At 40.0% G+C, this 17,735-nt stretch overlaps 1 protein-coding gene across 1 annotated transcript in view; it reads left to right on the forward strand.

Moving 5' to 3' along the window:
* dnah3 (dynein axonemal heavy chain 3) overlaps positions 1-17,735 on the forward strand; it is a 161,850-nt gene that overhangs the window by 137,983 nt on the left and 6,132 nt on the right. The window contains exons 49-56 of the mRNA XM_078557671.1: positions 1,703-1,885; positions 2,604-2,802; positions 6,498-8,639; positions 9,283-9,508; positions 10,366-10,610; positions 10,897-11,013; positions 11,165-11,322; positions 17,346-17,513. Of these exons, the coding sequence (XP_078413797.1) occupies positions 1,703-1,885; positions 2,604-2,802; positions 6,498-8,639; positions 9,283-9,508; positions 10,366-10,610; positions 10,897-11,013; positions 11,165-11,322; positions 17,346-17,513 (3,438 nt within the window). The remainder of the gene's footprint in view (positions 1-1,702; positions 1,886-2,603; positions 2,803-6,497; positions 8,640-9,282; positions 9,509-10,365; positions 10,611-10,896; positions 11,014-11,164; positions 11,323-17,345; positions 17,514-17,735) is intronic.

Below are 17,735 nucleotides of genomic sequence, written 5' to 3' on the forward strand. Positions count from 1 at the left end.
TCCGGTGCGCATCCGCCGAACTGAAGATCGGAATGACGCGTGGTGACCTTGAGACGCATGCCTGTCATTTTATGCCCCCGCACGCTGAACAGAAGATTCTGGCCATAGATTTAAACAGACCCCTGGCAAAGCACACTCTGGACAGTCACGTTCAAAATGAGTTTCTTTCAGCTCTGGGTCCTTGCAGACAGCGGCTTGAGGCTTACAGGCTGAAGGCTTTAGATCTTAGAAACCTTTTTACCAACAGCCTTCTCTCCCTTTATACATATTTTCCTCTTTGAATGCAAATTTTCATTGTAGCACTAGGTCTTTTGAACTTTACCTCTTCCAATAATAAGACACTTTCATAATACCCATTTCATTAGTAATCCTTGGGAAAAATAAACACACTGGGCAGGATTTTGCCCTTGGCGGGGGTGCTCGGGAGTGCGGACCGGGAAGCCGACCACTACCTGCAATCGGCTCCGCACCACAATTTTGCATGGGCGGGCCAATTAAGGCTGCCTGTGCGGGTGGGGGGAGGAGGGAGAGCTGGGTCTGGTGCGCAGTTCGCACACGTGCGAGAAAGAGCGCTTCAGTCTCCCTGGAGCTGCCTCAGGGAGATTGAAGCGCTTTTTAAAAAAATTAATAAAGACAGTAAAAATTTAATGAAACATGTCTCCTCGTGCTGTCACATGAGATGGGACATGTTTTTAATTCTAAAATAAAGTTTTTATTTAATGTTTATTTGCTTAAGGAAACCTCATCCCGTAGGTGAGGTTTCCTAAAAATGTAAAGGCCGCTTGGCCTTTTCGCCTGTCGGCCAACCATAAGGTTGGACGGGCAGCATAGATTTGAATTTAATTAGATTGATAATGACCTTAATAGGCCTTTTAATTATCGGCGGGCGCGCAGCCAACTCCGGCGTGCGCCCACCGAACGAAATATTGCGCGAGTGCGCAATTATGTCAGGACACACGCCCGACGTCATCACGCGTCATTTTACGCTCAGGCATGTCGGGCACATGCCTGCACACCAAGTGTAATATTCTGCCCACTGTTTCTGAGCTTCACCTGGTTAGGTGTAATATTTCACTCCCTCTCTTTGAATCTAAGCTACACTAGTTTGTTTAAAGAAAAAAATGCAAATTTCCCCCATGTTTACCTAATTATCATTTTAAACCTACTTCTGTTCTATACATCAAAGCCTCTAGACCAGCTGGCTTTATTCCAATTAAGACACACATACACACACATAGACACAGACACCACTAGAACTCTATTTTAAAATAGTTTCCAATGACATTACAGACATTATTATATCATCTTGACAATAGATGCTACCAGACCTGCTAAGATTTTCCAGCACTTTCTGCTTTTATGTGAGTAGATTACTGGGTTCATTTCTGAATCAATAAAAATCAAAATTCGCACTTTCTATAACCGGCTGGAAATATGCTCCATGAGTTTGTTACTTACGTGGTGAAGGTGAAAGTTAATTCTTTTAATTGAGGCAAAGATACCTTGGGTCTCCCTTATTTTGTACTCTTAAGAAAGGTCTGATAAATTCTTCCGCATCATATTGGATCACTGTACCATCTAATGTTTCAATACAAAATACTCAATTGTATATGTACCACATGAGTATTTTACAAAGCTATTTCCAGTTGCTACCTCGTATTAACAATCAAGTAATATATATCGAATTGTGACTCACCTTTAGGTGTCCGTAATGCAAAAGGAGCTGACAGACCTGCATCCAGAGTTGATCAAGACTTCTGCTGAGACTGACAAGATGATGATAAAAATTGAAGAGGAAACAATTGAAGTTGATGCTGCAAGGGAGTTGGTTGCAGCAGATGAAGTAGTGGCTAATGAAGCTGCAGCTGCTGCACAAGAAATTAAGGTACAACATAGTGAGCTGTTATTAATTTTTACTAAATTCTTTCACACAAGGTTGATCTTAACTGGGATTTTCCAAATTACCTTCTAGGGTGTTGCTATAATGATGAAAAATGTAATCAAAGGTTAATATAGAACCTGGTTTCTGTGACTGCTACTTAGTGTTTTAACCCAGTACATTAAACATGATTGTCAAACTCTTTCGAGTTATCAACAGTCACAACTCTTTCGAGTACAATCACAGTTCTTGGTTTCCGGGAGTGGGACATGAACCCACAACCCTCTGATTCAAAGGTGAGGGTGCTATGAACTGAGCCACAGCTGACACCTCAAACATGATTGTCAAGATGTGCCAATTACATCTGAAGATAAATTAATGGGTACTCCATTAACTTAATCGATCAGTTATTATAATAAAATGGTGAATTGTTTGAACTAAGGAACCACTGATAATTTTACTTTGTTTAGTGACATTAGTTAAATATTTTCCAGACTTAATTAAAAGGGATCAACATATTATTGTGGTGGAGGAAGCAAATTGGGGATTGAAATTACATTCTAAGAAAGGAACAGCTGATGAGAAGTATTTGCTGGTGCTCCTGTGTTTGTTGTAGTGAAGCTCGTCTTTTTTTCTGCAATATAAGATATTTTACACATCAGCAGAAACATATTCTTCAGCTGAATATAATGTTTTACTTTATTTCTTTGGAATGTTTTTGCAGGATGAATGTGAGGGAGATCTTGCAGAAGCCATGCCAGCACTAGAGGCTGCTGTATCTGCTCTCGATACTTTGAAGCCTGCTGATATCGCAGTTGTAAAGACTATGCAAAATCCACCGGGCCCCATAAAGCTGGTGATGGAAAGTATCTGCGTAATAAAAGGGATAAAGCCAGAACGAAAACCAGATCCAACTGGATCAGGTATGGGATTTACTTAATCATGACATTAATTTAAGTCTCTCATCATAACTGTTTTACATTAATGTAACAATAGTTGGAGCCAGGGAAACCTGAGGAATGGATGTCCTGAAAGATCTGATTTGAAACCACTGAGCCAGATCATAAAACTAGACAGCAAAAACTTTATCTACAGTAGTGATAGCCAAGCTCAGAAGCTTGACACCATCCAGGACAAAGCAGACTGCTTGATTGGCACCCCTTCCACAAACATTCACTCCCTCCACCACCGACAAACAGTGGCAGCATCTACAAAATGCACTGCAGAAACTCACCGAGGCTCCTTCAACAGCACCTTCCAAACCCACAACTGCTACCATCTAGAAGGACAAGGGCAGCAGATACTTGGGAACACCACCAGCTGGAAGTTCCTCTTCAAGCCACTCACCATCCTGACTTGGAAATATATTGTTGTTCCTTCACCGATGCTGGGTCAAAATCCTGGAACTCCCTCCCTAACAGCACGGTGGGTGTACCTACACCACATGGACTGCAGCGGTTCAAGAATGCAGCTCTCCACCACCTTCTCAACGGCAATTAGGGATGGGCAATAAATGCTGGCTTAGCCAGCAATGCTCACATCCTGTAAATGAATAATAAAAAATGAAGTTCTAGCATTTGACACAACTATATTGGGGCAGATGTCCAAAAGCTTGGTCAAAGAGGTAGGTTGTAAAGAAAAAGAAAGACTTACATTTATATGGTACCTTCCATGACCGTAGGATGTCCCAAAGCACTTTTCAAAAGAGCTTCACTGGCTATAGTGTAGTCACTGTTGTATTGTAGGAAACTGAGGAGCCCTAAAGGAGGAAAGAGAGGTAGAGAGATGAAAAGATTCAGGAGGGAATTCCAGAACTTGAGGCCTAGGCAGCTGAAGGTACAATAGATAGACTAATGGTAAACCAGCTGAAATCGGGGATGCTCAAGAGGCCAGAATTAGAAGAGTGCAAATATTTGATGGCTCTGGAGCTAGAGGAGATGACATAGATAGTGGGGTTGAGGTCATGGATGGATTTGAAAACAGTAACAAGAAGGAAACAGGGCCAACATATTACAGTAAAGACAAAGGGTGGGACCAACAAATCCAGGGAAACCCTGGATATTGAGGGATATACAGGATTGGATAAAGAGAAAAAGGGAAGCTTATGGCAGATACCGAGGGCTCAAAACAGCGGAAGCTCTAGAGGATTATAGAATGTGTAGGGGGGATCTTAAAAAGGAAATTAGGAGAGCAAAAAGGGGGCATGAAAAAACATTGGCAGGTAAAATAAAGGAAAAATCCAAAGTTATTTTACAAGTACATTAAGAGTAAGAGGATAACTAGGGAAAGAGTAGGGCCCTTTAAGGACCAGAGTGGTAATTTGTGTGTCAAGCCAGAAGACGTAGGTAGGGTTCTAAATGAATACTTTGTGTCGGTATTCACAAGTGAGAGGGATGATGTGGGTATGGCAAGCAGCCAGAAAGACTGTGACATAAGTAAAGAAATTAGCATAGAAAGGGAGGAGGCTCTAGGTGGCCTGGCAGGCTTAAAAGTAGATAAATATCCAGGCCCAGATGAAATGTATTCCAGGCCGTTGAGCGAGGCAAGGGAGGAGATAGCAGGGGCGCTGACAATAATTTTCAATACCTTTCTGGCCACAGGTGAGGTGCCAGAGGACTGGAGGACAGCCAATGTGGTACTGTTGTTCAAGAAGGGAGGAAGGAATAAACCAGGGAACTACAGGCCAGTTAGTCTAACCTTGGTGGTGGAGAAACTATTGGAAGCAATTCTGAGGGACAGAATTAATCTACACTTGGAGAGGCAGGGATTAATCAAGGACAGTCATCAATTTGATTGAATTTTTTGAAGAGGCGACCAGGTGTGTAAATGAGGGCAATGCATTTGATGTAGTCTACTTGGACTTCAGCAAGGCTTTTGATAAGGTCCCGCATGGGAGACAGATAATGAAGGCAAGAGCCCATGGGATCCAAGGCAATTTGACAAATTAGATCCAGAATTGGCTGAATGGCAGGAAGCAGAGGGGTGTTTTTGTGACTGGATGCCTGTGTCCAGTGGGGTTCCACAGGGCTTGGTGTTGGGTCCCTTGCTGTTTGTGGTATATATAAACAATTTAGACTTGAATGTAGGAGGGTTGATCAGTAAGTTCGCAGATGACACGAAAATTGGTGGGGTGGTAAATAGTGAGGAGGACAGCCTTAGATTATAGGAGGATTTAGATGGGCTGGTCAGATGGGCTGATCAGTGGCAAATGGAATTTAATCCGGATAAGTGTGAGGTGATGCACTTGGGCAGGACAAACAAGGCACAGGAATACACGATGAATGGTAGGACCCTGGGAAGTACCGAGGATCAGAGGGACCTTGATGTGCATGTCCACCGGTCCCTTAAGGTAGCGGGACAAGTAGATAAGGTAGCTAAGAAGACATATGGGATACTTGCCTTTATTAGCCGAGGCATAGAATATAAGAGCAGGGAGGTTATGGTGGCACTGATTAAAACGCTGGTTAGGCCAGATGTGAGTGGCACATCTTATGTAAAGAGAAGTTAATCCCATGTTCAGATGTCTTTTCCCTGAATGGCATATTAGGAGATCCTGTAAAAATCCGCGCTTGGCAAATTGCCGGGCGTATTGCGTGCAGTTCTGGAATCCGCATTATAGAAAGGATGTGATTGCATTAGAGAGAGTGCAGAGGAGATTTACCAGGATGTTGTCTGGGCTGGAGAGTTTTAGTTATGAGGAGAGATTGGATAGACTGGGGTTATTTTCCCTGGAGCAGAGGAGATTGAGGGGGGACATGATTGAGGTGTATAAAATTATGAGGGCCATAGATAGGGTAGACAGGAAGTAACGTTTCCCCTTGGTGGAGGAATCAATAACCAGGGGGCATAGATTTAAGGTGAGGGGCAGGAGGTTTAGAGGGGATGTGAGGAAGAATTTTTTCACCCAGAGGGTGGTGAGAATCTGGAACTCACTGCCTGAAAGGGTGGTAGAGGCAGATACCCTCATAACATTTAAGTATTGGATGTGCACTTGCGATGCCATGGCATACAAGGCTATGGGCCTAGTGCTGGAAAATGGGATTAGAATAGTTAGGTACTTGTTTGACCAGTGCGGACTCGATGGGCTGAAGGGCCCTTTTCTGTGCTGTAGACCTCTATGACTCTATATTGGGAGAAAAAAAAAAGACTTGCATTTATATAGTGCCTTTCATGAACACTGGATGCCTCAAAGCTGTTTACGAATGGCTCACCACATGTGGATTATGCTTCTATTTTATCCTGTAAGTTATGAACAGTGTCAATATCTGAGGTGGTGGCTGCGAGTGTGAAGGCGAGTGACAGTGTTTCTGCTTCATCATTGTCTTCCCATTATTCAACTTTTCGCTCATCGATTGGAGTGGCAAATACACATCTGTCTAAAAAGAGTTTGCAATATAGGTGATTCTAAAAGCATTTCCCTCAAGACATATTTCTCTGACAACTTGTAATAGTAATATATTTATTTGCATAAATACAGATTAAGATTTTGATTATTGTATATAAATGATCTCTTGGGTTGAAACAAGCTGAAATTATTGCAACAGATGAAGACCAAAAGTATTTAAAAGAATGATTTTTAGTATTAGTATTTAGTATTTTTTTCTTAATTTTCACACAGGTAAAATGATTGAGGATTATTGGGGCCCATCTAAGAAACTTCTTGGCGACCTTAAATTCCTTGAAAGCCTGAAGGCGTTTGACAAGGACAACATTCCACCTGCTATCATGAAAAGAATCAGAGAGAGGTTTATAGACCATCCAGACTTTCAGCCGGCTGTTATTAAAAATGTATCATCTGCCTGTGAAGGTTTGTGTAAATGGGTTAGAGCCATGGAAGTGTATGAACGCGTCATAAAGGTGGTTGGTCCAAAACGTGAGCGGCTGAGGATAGCCGAAGAGGAATTTGCTGTCCAGATGGAGATGCTGAATGTTAAACGTGCAGAGTTAAAAGCTTTGGAGGACAAACTGCAAGCATTGAATGATGACTTTGAAATTATGAATAACAGGAAGAAGGATTTAGAAGACAACATAGAACTCTGCTCACAGAAACTTGTACGTGCTGAAAAACTGATAGGTGGACTTGGTGGAGAGAAGGACAGGTGGACTGAAGCTGCTCGACTTTTAGGAATAAAGTACAAAGATCTAACTGGTGATGTGCTTCTGTCATCAGGCACCGTAGCCTATTTAGGGGCTTTCACAGTTGATTATCGTTATGAATGCCAAAGTGAGTGGCACATCTTATGTAAAGAGAAGTTAATCCCATGTTCAGATGTCTTTTCCCTGAATGCCATATTAGGAGATCCTGTAAAAATCCGCGCTTGGCAAATTGCCGGGCTGCCAGTTGATGCTTTTTCTATTGACAATGGGATAATTACATCAAACTCGAGAAGGTGGCCCTTAATGATTGATCCTCAAGGTCAAGCAAACAAATGGGTCAAAAATATGGAGAAAGCCAACAGACTTGGAGTAACAAAGTTATCAGACACAAATTATGTAAGGACGTTAGAAAATTCCATCCAGTTTGGCACCCCACTCTTATTAGAAAATATTGGTGAAGAGCTAGATCCCATGCTTGAATCAGTACTGCTGAAGCAAACATATAAACAACAGGGAGTAGAGGTCATGAAGTTAGGGGAAAACGTAATTGAGTATTCACATGACTTCAAATTCTACATTACCACTCGTTTAAGAAACCCACACTACCTCCCAGAAGTAGCAGTAAAAGTTTGTCTTTTAAACTTCATGATTACACCACTGGGCCTTGAAGACCAATTGCTGGGAATTGTAGCTGCCAAAGAAAAGCCTGAGTTGGAAGAAAAGAAGAACATGTTGATCCTGGAGAGTGCACAGAACAAAAAGCAACTTAAGGAGATAGAGGACAAAATTCTTGAAGTCTTGTCTTCATCACAGGGAAATATCTTAGAAGATGAAACTGCCATTAAAGTGCTATCTTCTTCTAAACTGCTTTCAGAGGAAATATCTCAAAAGCAACAAATTGCAACTGCAACAGAGAAAGAAATAGATATCACACGAATGGGTTATAAGCCTGTTGCAGTACACTCATCTATTATCTTCTTCTGCATCTCTGACTTGGCTCACATTGAACCGATGTATCAGTACTCACTCATTTGGTTCATTAACTTGTATGTGCAGTCAATTGCAAACAGTAAGAAGAGTGAAAATGTTGGTAAAAGAATTTTAGCCATAATGGAACACTTCACATTGAGCATCTATAACAATGTTTGTCGTTCTCTGTTTGAAAAGGACAAACTACTTTTTTCACTGCTTCTTAATGTGGGGATATTGAAAGGTAAAGGAGAAATCGATGAAGAGCTATGGCGTTTTCTGCTAAGTGGTGGTGTGGCTCTTGACAATCCATATCCCAATCCAGCTCCTGAATGGCTATCAGACAAATGCTGGTCAGAGATTGTCCGAGCATCTAATCTGACAAACCTGTATGGTTTTATGGATCATGTGATTGACAATATAGAAAAGTGGAAAAACATTTATGATTCTGCAAAACCTCATGAAGAAGCACTTCCAGATGAATGGAGTTCCTTAAAAGGAATGGATCACTTGGTTGTTATCAGATGCTTTAGACCAGACAAAATTATTCCAGCAGTGCAGCAATTCATTACTAATACAATGGGAAAGATATTTGTTGAACCTCCAACGTTTGATCTTGGCGGTAGTTACAATGATTCCCATTGCTGTGCACCTTTGATATTTATTCTTTCCCCTGGAGCTGATCCCATGGCAGGTAAACTGATTAGTTGAATCATTAATCCATTAACTGTTACACTTTTGGATAAAAAATGAAATCAAATTAAAAGAAGAAATATTTTAGTCTTAATCCAACATTATGTTTTCTTTATACTGGTATGTAATATTGAACAATGTAAATAGCAAACTGTAATTTTATACTAATGCAAAAATTGTTTGGAACAAATGGTATAAATGCTTGATGTAGCAGCATGTTGTGTATTCATTTTTAAGTTTCCCCTGCTTTTAAGAAGGACTTTCATTCCTTTCTGGTGTTTTGGTTTGAATGATAACTTCCACTTCTGATTATTTTGGGGATGAATTTCCTCAGGGCTTCTACTGTTTTTCTGCTATACTCACGGTCAAAATGCCACGGAAACTCCAAACAATATAAAGTTCTTACCCAGTTTTTTGAGATTTCCACGACTCTTCCACGAAAGCTATGCAAATGGGGGGGATCTCCATGGAAATTCATCCCATTTACTTATACTGTTCATGTTTGGTGTCATCCGCTTATGTGCTGTACAGTTGGGAAAAAGTAGTGAAAAATCTTACCAATTTTCAAACATTGTGAAATGTTTGTGGCAGAGTACAGTTTCTAGCTGTGTTATGTTCATGAATGTTTTATTCCATGCTCACAGGCTTGCTTAAGTTTGCAGAAGATGTTGGCATGGGTGGAGAAAACACTCAAACAATATCACTTGGTCAGGGCCAGGGACCTATTGCCGCACAAATGATAGACGGTGCTATTCAAAGTGGATCCTGGGTCGTATTGCAGAACTGCCATCTTGCAACTAGCTGGATGCCTACTTTGGAGAAAATCTGTGAGGAGGTGATTATACCAGAAAACACCAAGAAGAACTTCAGGTCCAAATTTTTCTAATTCCGTTGAATATTCATAATTTAATATTGGTTATTACTTTCATAAATGTAAACACACTTTTTCCTGTAAAGCGTGGCGCTAATCCGGTGCCTAAAAGATTTATTGCATTGGTTTTTACCTTCTGCCACAATTCTTGGCCAACTGGATTAGATTTTAGAAAAATGAGGAGTGAGCTAGCAGAGGTGAGGTGGAAGGTGAAATTGAGATTCAGGACTGTAGGACAACAGTGCGTTTTAAAAAAAATAAATAGCAAAGAAAGAACTTGCATTCATTTGAGGAAGTACAAATGCGAGGAGTTGAAAATTAGACCTTTTATTTGAACATTGCAGACTACATACAGCTCATTATGCTAGTTAGTAGCGTTGAAAACTATGAATGCTGGAACAGGGTAAATAGAAGCAATCTGTTTCAAGTTGTTGAAAGTTCTATTGTTCAGGCTGATCACAGGTTTATCATTTTATGACTTCATTAACCATCTGTTTGCCTGATCTTCCAGATCTGAGGAAACACTTCTGTAGTGTTACATATAATTTATCTAGTTAGCATAATTGATTTAAGAACATGCCTTAAAATGTCCTGAGTATAATTCCATTGGCCACAGATCAGGCATAATCTACTTGAATGGTGGGAACAAGCTTGAAGGGCTGAATGGCCTACTCTGCTCTGTGTCCATTATTAATTGCAGTGATATAAACTTTAGCTTGTGATTTTATGCTTTTTGGAATGCCGTAGAGATATATATTCTAAAGATGCAGATTGTCCTCTCTTTGTTGTGTGAATTATTTCAAAATATTTTATGATACTTGTGTCATGTGCCAATTAAAAAGGCGTATCTTTTCAGATTGTGGCTGACCAGTTACCCTTCAGACAAGTTTCCTGTCAGTATTCTTCAAAATGGTGTAAAGATGACAAATGAGCCTCCAAAGGGCCTCAGGGCAAATATGCTACGTTCATATCTAAACGATCCAATCTCAGATACTACCTTCTTCAATAGTTGTGATAAACCTGAAATCTGGGAAAAACTTCTATTTGGGCTTTGCTTTTTTCATGCTCTAGTGCAGGAGAGGAGGAACTTTGGTCCTTTAGGTGAGCCTCCAATATTACAGAAATAGATCATTAAAGATATCTTCACAGGATAATGTAGTTAATAATTTTAAAATATTTATGCCAAATATATATTTCCCCAAGATAGATAAATTAACATATTCTAGTATCTAAACTGTATATTGTCAATTATTTATGTAATGTTCAAACCAGATGTAAAGAAATTAATATTTATTGGTTTTAAGCATTTAAATCTTTAGGGTGTAATATGAATTCAATCTTTACCACTATAGATATTTTATTGCTTTGCAATACAACTTTTTAACAGGTTGGAATATCCCTTATGAATTTAATGAGTCTGATCTGCGAATAAGCATGAGACAGATCCAAATGTTTCTGAATGAATATGAAGAGGTACCATTAGAAGCTCTAACATACTTAACAGGTACATGATTACAATTGATAATTCAGTTCCTTCACTGATATTAATTAAAGCATCTTAACTGGTTGAAAGTTTATTTTAAACAATAAGATTGGTGATGTTATTGTCATCCTACAGATTTCATCAAAATTTATGTATTTCTTAATTCCTAAAGGTGAATGTAACTATGGAGGTAGAGTTACAGATGACAAAGACAGGCGTTTGCTTTTGTCTCTTCTATCTATTATATACAATAAGGACCTAATATACCAAGACAAATATGGGCTTACACCTGGTGAAATTTACTATGTCCCACCACATGGTTCATATCAGGTAAGCAATTCATTGAATGAATTTTCCTATCTACGCAAACTTGAGGCAAACTCTTAGGAAAGGGGTTCTGGTTTTTCTTAGTTACACATCATAATTTTATAACGCAGTGTTCCTGTCTGCCTTTCCTTCCTCAGATTAGCAAGTGTGTAGATTGGCACTGTAAAATAAAATCATTCCTTTCCTTGTGCTATAATATAATTGAGGAGGAAAAGGTGGGCAATTCTGCTCTGTTGTAAATACCTCCTTAGGATCAGTCACTCCCATGATCTGAACATTTGTGGGAGTTGATGCACTGCACTACTTGCACAATAGCACAACCTAGGGATGTAAAGAAAGAATGAATTTACATTCATAGAGCACCTTTGGTATCTCAAAGTGCTTTGCAGCTGATGATGTATGTGCTGTAGTAACTGTGTAATATAGAAAATGTAACAATAACAGTTCCTTGTGATCTGAACTTGTATCTTTCACGTGTACCTCCCTTCAGTCTCCATGTAGTCAGCACAGGCTCAGTGGTAGCTCATCTGAGTCAGAGATTGTGGGTTCAGATGACACTCTCGACACTTCAACACAAAATCTAGGTTGACACTCCAGTGCAATACTGAGGGGGTGCTGCACTGTCAGAGTTGTCTACTTTTGGATGAGAATCAAACCGAGGCCTCGTCTGCTCCCCAGATGGATGTGAAAGATCCCATGGAATTTTTTTAAAAAAAGAAAATCCTCCCTAGTGTCCTGGTTAATATTTGTTCAACCAATGTCACTAAAGCAAATTGTTTTGTCTCCGGAGCACTTTGTGGGAATTTGTTATGAACAAATTGGCTGTCGTGTTTCCAACATTACAACAGTGACTACATTTTAAAAATACTTAATTGGCTGTAGATTGCTTTGGGACATCTGGAGATTGTCAGAGGTGCTATACAAACGTGATTTCTTAATTTCCACCAGAGGACCAAACACAGATGAGTGAAGTTTGGTTTGAATTGTCTCTAAACTGTCAAGTTACCTTTCATTATCCCCAGGTTCAGGTGGCTCAACTAATAGTTAAAACACGCCTCTGCCAGCCCTGCTGTCCTGTAAACTTAAGTTAAAGCTTGCTTTATAGGGGTGTACCTTTTAAAATAACTGCAGCGGTTATTTTACCACCACCACCTTTACAAGGGCAATTAGGGATGGGCAATAAATGCTGGCCTAGCTAGCGACACCCACATCCCATGAATAAATAAAAGGAACTAATTTTTAGATAATTTCCTTGGGAAAATATTATTTTTTTAAATCCAGAGATGTGACAACAGGTAATATACAAATGTTACACTCTTGGTCAAAAATAGGGTGTAAAGATAAGCTCAGCAGCCACAGGTCAGTCAGTTTAACCTCAGTGGTGGGGAATCTTTTCGAAGCGATAATTCAGGACAAAATGAATGAACCTGGGGAAATGCGGATTAATTAAGGAAAGCCAGCATTGATGTGCTAAGGGCAAATTGTGTTTAACTAACTTGCTTTAGTTTTTTGATGAGAGAACAGTGAGGGTTATTAAGGGTAATGTTGATTCTGGGTACATGGACTTGTAAAAGACATTTGATAAAGTGCCGCACAACAGACTTGTGAGCAAAGTTAGAGTTTATGGAATAAAGGGGACAGTAGCAACATGGATACAAAATTGGCAGAGTGACAGAAAACAAAGTAGTGATGAACGGCTGTTTTTCAGACTGGAGGAAGTTTTTTAGTGGAGTTCCCCAGGAATCGGTGTTGGTACCCCTGTTCTTCCTAATATACATTATGGCTGAGATATTATTGGTGTACAGGGCACAATTTAAAAATTTGCGAATGATATGAAACTTAGAAGTATTGCAAACCATGAGGAGGATAGTGTAGACATAGACGGGTTCACGAAATGGGCAGACAAGTGGCGGATGAAATTTAATGCAGAGAAGCATGAAATGTTTCATTTTGGTAGGAAGAATGCAGAGACACAATATAAAATAACGGGTATTGAAATGTTTCTTCACTTCTTAACAATTAAGAACACACACACACACACACACATCTGCCCTATCTGCTTCTGAACCCCAGCTTCCTGTATAAAAAAACAGAAGATTTCTTTATTCCTTATTTTACACCAATACATCCAGGACTTAGCACATCCTGCTGGCAGGTTTTATATAACAATTCTTTTTAACTAAAATGTCCTTTCACAAAAAAAGCATTTAACATTAAACACAAACATCACATCTCCTCCCCCTTTAGCCAGGAACAAATCAGTCAGACAGTTGGCAGATTCGCTTTGGTCTAGAGAGGAATGTTGGCTTAGGTATCTCAGTTTGTTTGTTTAGAAATAGGAGGATCTGCTGTTCCACTTGTTTCTGTTCAGGTTCAACAGTTGCAGCTACAGGTTTGTCAGTTGAAATAAGTCTGGTTTCACCAACTGCAGCAGATGTTTCCCAAAAATCTTCCACTGTGACTGGAGATCCCTGGAAATTTGGTTCCTTGGATTTGACTTCTCTAACCTGGTTAGATTCCACAGGAAGGTTCAACATCATAGGTCACTCGTCTTGGATGCATGATGATTCTTGCCAGGAGCCACTTTGGTGTCCCATAGTAATTTTGAACCTAAACAGACTGATCCAGATTAAACTCATGAGCTGGTTTACTTGTGTCATGTGACCTTTTCTGATCAAGTTGCCTTGAATCCATCTTTCCTTTCAAACCCGGACACAGTAAATCCATTCTGGTATGCACTCGTCTTCCAAACATCAGCTCAGCAGGAGATACTCCTGTTGTTGCATGTGGAGTGTTACATCAAAAAGCTCTTCAGCTTCAACTTCCAGTCCTCCCCTTCAATATGGCCGTTTTGAATGTATGGACAAAGTGCTCTGCTTCACCATTTGAGGATGGGTGGTAAGGTGAGATGAGAATCTGCTTGATCCCATTGTTTACCAGGAATGTTTGAAATTCACATGATGTGAACTGTGTGCCATTGTCAGACACAATCTGCTCTGGCAATCCAAAAGTAGTGAACACATTCTGGAGAGCATCAATAATCTTTGCTGAAGTAGTCGACTTCATGGGAATAACATGAGGCTACTTTGTGTGGGCATCCACCACAATCAGGAATGTATGTCCAAGAGGTGGTCCGGCAAAGTCCACATGAAGTCTCTGCCATGGGTGGTCAGGCCAAGCCCACAGATGTAATGGGGCAGATGCAGCCGAAGACTTCATTTCTTGGCATGGAAGGCAATCACTGACCATGCCTTCGATGTCTTTATCCAAGTGTGGCCACCATACATGTAGACAAGCCAATGCTTTCATTTTGATGATTCCCATGTGACTGAGGTGAAGTTCTTCTAACACTCGTGTTTGGAATCTTGGAGGAATAACAGCTCTGATTCCCCATAACAAACAACTGCCTTGCAGAGTCAGCTCAAATCTACACATGTGGTAATGTTTAAGCTTAGTCGTCACTCCTTGAGGTACACACCAACCCTTCTGCGTGTACAGGTAAATTTTGGAGAGCACAGCATCCCTCTTTGTTTCAAGTCCTTCCTAATTTCTTTTAGCCAGTTTCTGCCCATAAGCAATGGATGATCCCCTTTCACAATGATAATTGGCAACCTTGCTGTTTTTCCAAGTATATTCACAGGCTCACCAGTGTAGGTGCTAAGCTGAAGGAGGGTTTTCTCCAATGGACATTTCTTGAAAATTTTCTCCTATGTCTTCTCTGAAGTAATAGAAACAGATGCTCCACTGTCAACCTCCGTTTCAACCATTTTACCATTTAAGGCAATGCCAACTTTTGAATGAATGCAATACAATTGCTCTTCTGCATTGCCACTGTTAAGTTTCACCTACTGTCTCATCTGGACTTGCATTAATTTTGTATTTTGTTTCCAAGTAATGTGCCTTTTTAAACTGCCTGTTTATTTTCAAGTGCGACTTGTCTGTGTGCTCCTCGTGATGCCCTTTTCTTGGTGGTACTACTTTACTGTGACCAGCCCTTTGATCTACATGCATGCTGTATGTGTCCTTTATTTCCGCATTAGCAACAATCAGTGGTTTTCCACATACAGGCATCTGCATTGTGCCCTATTCCATTACAGCGGTAACATGTTTGAAAGTGAGTAAACCTTGACTTTACTATTTTAACTTCGGCATTATTAGAACGCGCTTTCAAATCTCCAGCTTGTTTCTCTGCCATTTCTATGCTTTGTGCAATCTCGAATGCTTTCTTCAGTGTCAACTCTTGCTCCAACAATCTACGCTGAATTCTTTCATTTCTTAGACCACGAACCAAGCGATCACGCAACACTTCTTCCAGGTAATCTTTAAAAGTCACAATGTTCGGCTAATTTTCTTAACTCAGCAAGGAACTGGGAAACTGGCTTCTTTGAAACTTGAATCTCAGCAATAATTGCTGGTTTGGGATCGAAGTGCTTTTTCCAAAATGTCCACAAGGTCTTTAAAGCTTTTATCTGCCGGCTTGTCAGGAGCAATGAGATTTTTCAAACTGTAAGACCCCTAATAATGATCTCACTTTCACACACACACACTACCTGGTGAACCCCAGCGTCCTGTGTAAAAAAACAGAATGTTCCTTCATTCCTTCTACATCAGAGGGCAATACACCCTACTGGCAGGTTTTTTATGTAACACTTTTTAACTAAAATGTCCTTTTACAAAAAATCATAAATTAAGCACAAACATCACAGGTACAATTCTAAAGGGGGTGCTGGAACAGAGGGACTCGAGTGTATAAGTGCATAAAGCATTGAAGGTGGTAGGACAGGTTGAGAGAGCGGTTAATAAAGCATACTGGGCTTTATCAATAGGGGCATAGAGTACACAAATGTAAAGAAGTTATGTTAAACCTGTATAAAACACTCGTTCAGCCTCAACTGGAGTATTGCATCACCATGCTTTAGGAAGGATGTTAAGGCATTAGAGAGGGTGCAGAAAGATTCATAAGAATGGTTCCAGAGATGAGGAACTTACCTATATAGATGAGAGAAGTTTGGACTGTTCTCCTTGGAAAAGAGGAAGTTGAGAGATTTGATGAGGTATTCAAATCATGAGGGAGAAACTGTTCCCATTGGCAGAAGGATCGAGAAGCAGAGGGCTCAGATAAGGTAATTAACAAAAGAAGCAATGGCGAGATGAGGAAAAACCTTTCCACGCAGCAAGTGGTTGGGATCTGAATGCACTGCCTGTGTCTAGTAGAGGCAGGGTCATTTGAGGCTTTCAAAGGGAATTGGATCATTACCTGAAAAGGAAACATTTGCACGACTATAGGGAAAAGGGGGAGCAGCATTAAGCAAATTGTTCCTTCAGAGAGCCAGCACAGACATGATGGGCTAAAATAGCCTCCTTCTGTGCTATAACCATCCTATTATTCTATACAACTACTATTTTGAATTATTAGCACTGTTATCCAGTTGATCCATTACATTTGATACTAAAATCTACATTTAAAAGTGTAGTTTTAGTAAAGAGCATGTCACAAGTGGAGAAGGATGCAAGTTTAAGTCCTACCCTGAATAGCTCTGATCCTAGCTGTATTGAGTGGAACTGAACTACAGGAACCTCCCTACAGAGCACAAGAAAAATTGGAGGGGAGATTCACACGCCCATATTTTCTCTTGTTTCTGGTAGTGCCTGTGGAACAGGCCATTTGTACAAGCCTTAGGTCAAATAGAGGATTATAATGCTCCATAAATATCCCATAAAAATAAAGTATACAAACACAAGATAAGATTGCAAACCATGAATGTAAGAAATGGGATAGTGCCAAGGCATGGCTCTTTGGCAGACCAGCAAGTGAAATTTCCCGTCTGGGACTTAAAGCTAATGTACTAATTTTGTCTAAAGTGGCTATGTCAAGAAGACCAAAAGGGGAGAAATCTATTGAGGGGGAGTGAATATTAGAAGGTAACAAAGCTGTTTCAGTTACACATACTGTACTTGGTTATCCTTTAAGTAATAATGTGTACCTCTATTTGAATGCCTTTAATGATTTAATTTTCACTTTTCAGTCATACATTGATTATCTACGAAATCTACCAACTATAACCCATCCGGAGGTCTTTGGACTTCATGAAAATGCTGATATCACAAAAGATAACCAGGAGACTAATCAGCTTTTTGTAGGGGTGTTGCTAACTCTTCCCAGACAGGGTGTTGGTGCTGGTAAATCTCCTCAAGTAAGATAATCAAATTAGAAGATGCATAATGAAAGATCTGATGTTTTCAAGTTTTAAAACATATTTGGATTTAATTGTTTATAATTGAAATATGTTTACTAACCAGTTAATGGTTTGTAAACAGACACTGCAAAAGTTTGAATTTAAAGATGGACACACCATCATAGATCACTAGATCTCTCAGTGAGGCTTTTTGCAAGATCAGTGGTGAGTGCCTTTGCT

This window comes from Cetorhinus maximus, chromosome 15 (assembly GCF_964194155.1).
Source record: "Cetorhinus maximus chromosome 15, sCetMax3.hap1.1, whole genome shotgun sequence".
NCBI lineage: Eukaryota > Metazoa > Chordata > Chondrichthyes > Lamniformes > Cetorhinidae > Cetorhinus > Cetorhinus maximus.